Raw genomic sequence first — 9,785 nt, forward strand, 5'->3', positions numbered from 1 at the left:
AACCAAATATGATTGCAGCAGATTTTTATTGTAGCAATTCATTTACAACCTCAACAGGGATTGTTGACAACTCGAACATAATTGGTTAACAACCTTCGCATTGCCCCTGACAACTGACACTGGGGATACCACAATCTCCAATTAACATTAAATTCTAACCAAATCATATCATGTTATGACTTTAACACAACTTGGATGTCTTAAGAAATCATTGAACACTGGAAGTAGGAGTAATTGTCACTTTATATCAGTAACATAATTGAGACTGCCAATGACAACCTGCATGGCATCTGATAACAAGTCCATTACAACCTATTGACAAGTACATCAAAAATACAGAAATGATGTTATATCAGATTACAACTAGGTGTCATTTACCACTTGATATATATATGTACAATGTAACTACACCAAGTTTACAACCTATTCAAAAAAGCATACGGGTTGCACGTGTGGATAATGACGGACAACTTGAGGTTTAGGTTATGACATTTACAAAAAAGTATTGTCACAAGCATTCACAAAACGAAATATCAATAAGCCACCAACAAAGCTAAACTTGGATTGGGGTTCTGGGTAAGTATTCATAGTGTGGCCTGGCTCATGGCATCTTTTATAGTGGTAAAGTTTTTTGCTTTGAAATTGAGATTCAATCCTTCTTTTCTTTGGCCTCCTTGAGGGTTTTTTAGTGATTGGTGGCTGTAAAAATGTTCCCGTCATCATCATGTGTCGCAATTGGCCTCATACTACTTGCATATATCTTCTCTTGGGCTGACAGCTTATAGCAATCATCTACAAATTCATAAACACTACCATGAAGTAGCTTTATCGCTGCACATGCATGAACACAAGGTACTCCGCTCATTTGCCATGCTAAACAAGTGCATTTGTGTGTTGTGAGATCAATAGTGACACAGATTATTCCAGTAGGAGATGTAGTATGAACTTGAACTCGGTTATCTCCATAATATACACTATGCATATTCTCCGCTCTTGCTACTTTTTCTTGCAACTTGGACTCAATATTTGGCCTAATGCCATTTGTCTAATTTCCCATTGCCATTTTGCTTGCAACCATCTTCTTGGCTAATTTCTCCATATGCTCATGTATGAGAACTGACACATTGTGCTTCCTCTCCTTCAAAATCCAAGCATTAAACAACTCTGCAACATTAGTGGTGATGTTATCCCATCGTTTAAACAGAAATTTGCTTAAAGCCCACCGATCTACATCTTCTTGAGTGTCAACCCAATCAGCTAATTGTGGACAAAATGATCTAAGTTTCCCTATTGCAGCAACATATTCATCCTTAATCCTTGCATAGGCAATTCCATCCAGCATTTTCAATGCGACGTCCTTTGAAGTACCTGAAACTCATCCCCTGCCTCGGTTAACTTTTAAATAATGTGCACTAAAATTTTCTTTCACATTCCTATAGCAAAAAGCATGTCTCTCGCCACCAAATACTATCCACACAGCACCTATAATGGCATTATTTGGATATGAAACTATCGTTGTCTCTACTGATCTTGTGATGTCTTTGACATTCTGGAGAAACCAAGCCCAATCATCATATGTCTCCCCACTGACTATAGCATATGCTAATGGAAACAGTTCATTGTCCGCATCATATACATTAGCTGAAATCAATGTCCCCCTGTAAGGACCACTTACATGACATCCGTCTATATAAAATATATGTCGAGACCCTTCTAAAAATCCATTAATTAAGCATCCATAAGCAATGAACACCCTCTCAAATTTGTTACTATCCAACCCTTCCCATTGAGCAATTGTGTTTGGATCAGTTTCAATAAGCCTTTCACAAATCCAGGGAATCATCATATATGAATCTTGTGCACGACCATGTATTTCCCTCAATGCTCTTTCTCTACCCCTATATGCTTGACTATAATTCAGTCGCACCCCATATTTTCTATACAAATCTCTTCTAATTTCATTAGCATTCTTGTCTATATTACACTTCAAAGAATCTGTCATGATTGATGATGTTAAGTTTGATCTTCCAGAGTGAGATACAACCAAGTTGTCCTGTGCATAATACACATGCTCACTTCTTAAGGTTCTAATTATTAAGAACTCAGAATCTTGTCTTTGTCCCATTGAGTATGCACCGATATACCACGGGCATCCCTCCGCTATACACTTCACAATGATCTTTTGTTGATTGTTCTTCACAAATTTGTATAAAAACTTCACAGCAATACTGTACCTATATAATGCTTATCTAAGGGCCACTGCATTAGGAAAAATTTGTCCTTCTCCAATAACCAAACCCTTCCACTTTGTTGAATTCATCTCCAGAATTGGGGTTGGCATCATTTCTAAACCACATGGCAATGATAGTGGGTTTTCACTAACCACATTAGGTGGAGACATGGACAATGCATCTGAACCTCCAAGCAAGTCTTCCATCCTACATAACAAAACAAGTCAAGGGGTCGTTAATGACAACCTTCGATCACTATAATAACAACTTATGCACAAAAATTGACAATAGCTAATATTACTTCGAAATTTAAATAACACAACTTACACATGTTGCTCTTCTATTACAACATCCCTTGTTAGTTGTGAATTTTGATCTCCATTTTCTCCTATATATACATGACCACTGTCACCATTGAAGTTAATCAAATGTTCTACTCCTTTATCATCTACAAGGTCCACAAATGTACACTCATCAAAGGTTACTATAAATTTCATAACCATTCCGTTACTTTCTTTTCCCACAATTAATGCTACCATTGTTCTAAATTCTCATATGATGTCCTTTCCTTTATCATTCTTGTTCTCACACCACCTCCAACATATTGCGTTTCACCTTCTACACCATTAATAAATTGTTCTCCTGTATGGAAGTAACAAAACAATTTCTTCCCACTTGAAGTTGCCATCCTTGATATCAACCTGCCAAAATCACTTGTTAATAACAAGTCATACAGTTATATTAACAACCTTCAATGTACCTATTAACAACACATTTAATCATCGCATTACAGGGGTTACAATAATTAATATCTGTTATTTTCTACTCATTTTCATTAGCAACACAGCATCAATGATCGAAAAACAGAGCATCATTCACTGAAAAACAGAGCATTGCTTTCTAACCTTAGCCACACATAGTAAAACCACACCTAAGATGATTAAAACCACATATGACTAAAATGAGCCTCCCTTAATACTTCAAGTGAGTTGAATCACATCCTTAACACCCACATATCCACACCCAATCAACTTTTCAGACCAACATTAAACTTGAGACTGGTTTTTAATAACAAGTCATACAGTTATATTAACAACCTTCGATGTACCCATTAACAACACATTTAACCATTGCATTTCAGGGGTTACAATAATAAATATCTGTTATTTTCCACTCATTTTCATCAGCAACACAGCATCAATGACTGAAAAACAAAGCATCATTCATCGAAAAATAGAGCATTGCTTTCTAACCCTAGCCATACATAGTAAAACCACACTTAAGATGATTAAAACCACATATGACTAAAATGAGCCTCCCTTGATATTTCAAGTGACTTGAATCACATCCTTAATACCCACATATCCACACCTAATTAACTTTTCAGACTAACATTAAACTTGAGACTGGTTGTGTACAAAAGAAGAGAAATGTTGTTAATGATAAGACCTACCAAGAAGATGAAGAAATAATATAGTTTGCCTGCAATAGAGTACCAACGCATACCTCCCTTCTTTCTTTCAGAAGCTTCTCTTCCTAATGCATGCATAACAAACAAGCGCACTAAATAAAGCCAATCAGCGTCTCTCCCTCTCTTCTTTCCTTTTTCAATGAGTGAGGGCAAGTAGGTAACATCACAATTGAAATTATTTACCTAGAGGTCCCTGGGGATTTAGGAGGAATTTGGGGATTTCATGGGACCTTTCGATAGTAAATTCTCTTCTGTGGGACTCTACAGTAATTTTTCCTAATATTTATTAGCACAAAAATATGAATTATAATCGATATTGAAAGAATCTCTGGCTGACTCTTTTTTTGGTTTTACCAGAAATCTTGCGCATTCTTGTATGCATAGAAATATGTAGCTCATTTGCCATGACCAAGAAATCTTCAAATTAGATAATATACATATTGTAAACTACCCTCTCCTCCCATCTATATAAGAAACATTTGACTGTATTACATAGATAAAAAAATTAGTTAAAATCAATTAAAAAAAATAAAAATTGTAAAAATTGTAAATTTTTTCCCTTAAAAGATACTCTTATTTATGAGGAAAAAAAAGTATAGGAGAGAGAACAAGAAAATGAATAAATGTATTTTAAAAAATGAGATAATAAATATATTGAATATTTAAACAAGTAATTTATGAGAATAAATTAAGAAACTAACTAAAAAAAAAGTTGAGACATTTTGCAAATGTTTCTTATAAATAGGAACAAAGTAGAGATGACAAGTTCCTTATAAAAAGTGATGGAGTGAGTATTAGCCCATATATTTCAAACTAAATTATTATACTTTTCCTTTTTCTTGCCAAGTTTAAATAGAAAATAAAATTGACCAACAAATGCAGGTGACCATCTAGACACTATATCTAAAAGTGAAAGACCAAATTATTTAGAATCAGAGAACTAATGGAGATTTTGTTTGGGAATCATTTTCCACTTCAAAGCAGAAAATCAAATCACAGCCACGTAAGTAACAAAAATCACAAAGGAGATAGATGACACCACAAACTGTCTCAAATATACTACTAACAGGTCATAGTCTTATTGATCTTTTAAAATAACAATCAAACAACATGAATTAAATTCCAGCAATTAAAGTTTACTGGCATGGATTAAGGCATGCTTACAAAATTGGAGTATTAACTTTACAAATAAAAGCATCAAATTCCAATTATTGAGAAGCAAAATGTGAATATTAGAGACCATGTGATCTATAGCAACAAATTAATTCATATACAAGCTAATAAGCTAAGATGAATAGAAAGGCGTGTAGATTTCATGGTCTAGAATCTAGATATCATTGCAGAACTTAAAGAAGGAAAAAGGAAGGGAAAGAAATCACCTTGCTATTACAAAGATGCTCAGGATTTGAATGAGACTGGAACACAAGTCTGGGGGAGTGCCACTCAAGATAAACCAAGAAATCATTAATTTGTCTGTCGTCAGCATCTTCAATATTGAGGAAATTAGATGCTACGGAACAATGCCAATGGATTGACAAGCTACAAACAATCAATTGTCTTTAACAGATGCAAACAGTAGCGATGCATTTGTTCCTCTAAAACCAAAAGAATTTGACATTGCTGCTCTTATTGGCATCTCCTTCGAAGAGGTCAAAGGCATGAAATTATCATCAAATACAGGATCGGGCTTAGTTAGATTAAGAGTTAATGGGGCAATTCCCTGCCATGATACATCATAGGAGCCATTCTAGTATATTAAGCATACAGGATGGGCTTTATAAAGTGCACAGAAACACGGTCAAGAAAGCTTACATGGTGTACAGCCAAAACTGAAAATATTGCTTCAACAGCTCTGGCAGCACCTAGCAAATGACCAATAGCCCCCTGAAATTAGGTTTATAAAGACAGTCATGGGCTTGATCAAGCATGCTTTGGAAGGAATCCTAAAATTGATTATTGAATTAGGAAGTGATGTTTATAAATTTCTTTTATGCGACTTGTATTTTTTTCAAAGTCAGTCCAAAAGTCTTGAATCCATCTCTTTTTCTCCCATTGAAATTCAAATATTCATTTATTATTTTTGTTACTAAAGCAATGATAATAAATCTAACTCAAATTGAAACCCATCATCAGCGCTCTTCAATGGTCCAGCCTCCCCTCAAACGGCTATTTTTTTTTCCTTTGGCTAGAGTATCGTCTATATTTTTCACTCTACATAACTTCTTGTATGAACTATCGATATCGCACTTTGGAGATTTGTAAATTTTTTTGAGGAAATTCCATTCATTGGGAAGGTGTTCATTAGAGATTTTCATTTTTGGCATCAACAAAAGAAAATCTAAATGCGAAGTAGTAGCTATCTCTCACCCAGGTTTGTACCTGTATCTTAGGGCATTAATAATTTTGTTTGGTGAGGAAATAGATGAATTAGGGAAAGCACAATTCATAATTCAAGACTAAGAAACTAAAACTCACCCTAGATTCTCTCTCCTTTCCGCGTTATGTTTTGCTGTAGTGATCTCAGTTCTGATCTTATTTTATGCATCTTGTTGCTCTGATAGTGTTTGTCTTTCGTAGTTGTAACTTTAATTCGTAGTTCTGTCTCTGAGATTAGGGCATCAATCTTCTCAAACGCCATATTAGATTAGTCTTCAAATTCAAAAATTTTAACTATATTGCAATTTATTTCTTTTATCTTAATGCTATTTTGAAATCATATTGTATATCGGATCTAGATTCTTGTGATAAAAAATCTCACTGAAGTCAAGGAATAATATTTTTCTAAATATGCTTCTCCATGCTACTCAGATGGTTTGATTTTTGCCTTTCGTTTGTGATTTCACCAAAACAAGTTTATTTGTTTCAAAAATAGTATCAGCTTCCATTTTGGTTTGTTTGATGTATATAATAATAGCTTGTACTATCATATCCACGTGTTTATGATCAAATGATCATTTTTGCATATGTTGATCAAACTTGATTTGCTAACTTCATTTAGAGCACACATCCTTTTTTTTTGGCCAGATATAGCACACATCCTTATTCCTAGAGAGAGTAAATAAAATTAGACAGTACTCTTCTTGTTAGACCATACAATTTGATAACTATTAGTGTCATTACCTATATAGCTTAAGAACTAGAATAGTTTTGTGTACAGCCTGAGGTATTGAAAGCAATATGAAAGAGTAGTAACGATCAATAAAATGTGGTGTATAGATATAGTGATAATTAAGCTGGATTTATGAGTTTATAGTACCCAATTTCATCTGCTAGGTATATTGTTAAAAGTTCATCTACTAAAATTCAAAAGCATAAAAATTTATTCATATTATCAAAAACAGCTTTCATACTTTTGTGATATGTATCTTTTGATAGTTGTGAATTGAAGCTAGGACCAATAAAATGTGAATGCATATATGATGGGAATTAGAATAATGTCACCTCTACTCTTTTCTTTTGACACATAAATCTTGGGAATATGATTTGAAACTTAGGATATCAAGTATTTAATTTCTTGCAATCAATTTTTCTTTTATTCAAAAATTGTTTTGTTATAAAAAATGAACATAGGTAAAGATTTAGTGGCTATGTGGACATCTCAATAGTATGTACCACTCATGGGGAGGGGTACTAGTGACAAAAAGGCCTTTTAAATCTAAAAGAAGTAGAGATACTAAAGACAATATCTTTCTCTAATTCTCACTTTACTTGACTACCCCCTATGAAATATAAATGACCTGCCTCTTGTGCTACTCAATGTGAGACTTGCATCACACACTACTAGGAATGAGTTTTGAGATTTTCGATTGAGTTAACCAAATTAACTTGACAGTTCAAATTTTTAACAAATTAGCTCGATTAGACAGGTTGTTTGGCTATTTAGCAAAAATGCAAGTAGTCTTAAGGAAAAAAAGATGATGAGTTCAATTAGACCCTATCAGTTGCAGCAGGCATAGCCCTTACCCCCACTTAGCCTTTACTTCAACTTCCAGCACCATAAGAAAGAAAGAAGAAGAAATGGGATTCTGAAAAGATTTCAAAAAGGAAAAAAATGGGTCGAAAAAACTAGAAGAACTAAAAATCAAAAGTAGAGAGGAAGAAGAAGCTATACAATTTTCTCTCTCTACTATTTGGTATAGTCCTGCAATGATGATGCCATTAAGCTTGTGAATTTTGAAGGAGATTGAAGACACCAAGAGTGAAAGCTTGCTGGAGTTCGAGAATGGGAATAGATATAATGATGGCAACATAAGAGGAGTGATAGTGGAGTATTATAGGGTTTCTCTTTTTGGGCTTAAGGCTTTATTTTATTAAGGTGGGTTTTATTTTTCTCTACGGTAGGCTTTATTAAATATTTGGACTTAGACCCAATGATAGCTCAACTGAAAGCAAATCAAAAGCCAAATTAACCAAACTTAAAACCAAATTGATTACTATTCTGTTTTTGGTTTTGACTCAGTTTTGCTCGCCCCTACACACTACTAAGTTTCTTCCAATGGGTGAGGTGAGACAATCAAGCTACTTAAATGACCCCATTAAGCATCAGATACTATTAAGTCTCCATCAAATGGAACCCCATGAAAAGCTAACGCCCCTATAGTTGCACTCCATGACACTTAGTTTTTAAACATTTCACATTGCCCAATGGGGGACTTGTACCTTACAGGGTACCATTTGATACTCTCTAACCTTAACAAGAGTTTAGTTTAGAGAGTATCAAATGGCACTTTGTGGAAAGCTGATGTCATAATTTCACTCCCTATTGTCCACCTCCTATTAGTTGGGACCTTTATAGGGTAGCACTTTCTAGCACCATATCCCACACGATTAGTGGGATGTATAACACTACCTTAAAAACTAGATTTTATTAAGGTTAAGAGAACCAACCAACCTATTTAAATACCTTATTAAGCACTTCATACAGCATAATATGGGATTTAATATCCCACAGTACTAAGTCTTAATAAGCCCCCATGGAAAGTTGAAATCCAAGCGATTGCATTCTCTAACTTTTTAATGAGTAGCCCTCTTTAAAACCTTCAACATCATGGCTCCTATACTAATTATCAAGGAATTCTATCCTAGGTATGGATTGGTTTTGGCTACGTGGTACTTGAAGTTGTTGGAGATGTCAGCTTAAGTGATCTTGTGTTGCCTACCTATTTATCAATTTAAGGGAAATCAAGTGATCTCCATTTGACACATGACCTCTACCGAGCCATCACCAAAGAGCATCATGCTCTCAGGCCCATTAGACCTAGTGCATGATACCGTGGATAAGGGATGAATGCTCTTCTAAAGGTGTGGGTTGGCTTTAGCCAAGTAGTACCCCTAAATTTGATCTCGATTAAAAGAATTAAGGTACACCTTTGACTCAAGCTTTTAGCATAGCTTTAAGGTTGTGGTAGGGACTAAGGGTATGTATGAATTGGGTTTAGCTAAATGATACCCAAAGTCCATGGAGATTTAGGGCCCCATTAAAGGAATGGTTAAAAAAGTTTGGAGCCTAGGAGGTATGTTGAAATGTCCTCAGGTCCCAGAGTGCAATCGCAGCCACCCCAAGTATCACTTGCAGATATTATCCTCTTTGGTGCAGCCGTAGCCACCTCACAATTTTGTTTCGTTGGGTGCAATTGTAGCTACCTAGAAAACGTGTCTGCAAGGGAGAGGTATCCGCACCCTTATAAGGCATACTTTATTCCCTTTTCTAATCAATATGGGACTTCACATAACAGGTCCAATCCGCTCCAAAATCTCATAAGGGCCCATGAATCAAGGTATAAAGCTTGTTAGCCTTAATGGATCTGCCAACACCTATGATAGGTGAAACCTTCAGAAATACATGATCACCAACTTTAAATTCTAAAGGTCTCCTCTGACGATCCGTATAACTCTTCTGTCAACTTTGGGCAGTTAACAACTTTGTGATGTCCACTAAATATGGGCCAATAACTGTTCTTTTATTTAATTCAATCTTTCTAGTTGTGATACCAAATGTAACGTCCCCAGATCTTGAAGTGCAGTCATAGCCACTCTAGGTTTTATTCCCCGGGGTGCAACTGTAGCCACCCGGAAAACGCGTC

At 35.2% G+C, this 9,785-nt stretch overlaps 1 protein-coding gene across 1 annotated transcript; it reads right to left on the bottom strand.

Moving 5' to 3' along the window:
* Positions 1-1,375: 1,375 nt before the first annotated feature.
* Positions 1,376-2,125, bottom strand: LOC114729154 (uncharacterized). The gene has a single exon (XM_028916127.1). It carries the CDS (start codon positions 2,123-2,125, stop codon positions 1,376-1,378), a length of 750 nt encoding a protein of 249 aa, XP_028771960.1.
* Between the last annotated feature and the right edge of the window lie 7,660 nt (positions 2,126-9,785).

The sequence above is a fragment of the Neltuma alba genome, unplaced genomic scaffold, assembly GCF_004799145.2.
Source record: "Neltuma alba isolate B1F8T4 unplaced genomic scaffold, ASM479914v2 tig00012607_pilon, whole genome shotgun sequence".
NCBI classification, from domain to species: Eukaryota; Viridiplantae; Streptophyta; class Magnoliopsida; order Fabales; family Fabaceae; genus Neltuma; species Neltuma alba.

Excerpts from the sequence above, each read along its gene's own strand:
- LOC114729154 (XM_028916127.1), bottom strand. The coding sequence starts at position 2,125 with ATGGGACAAAGACAAGATTCTGAGTTCTTAATAATTAGAACCTTAAGA.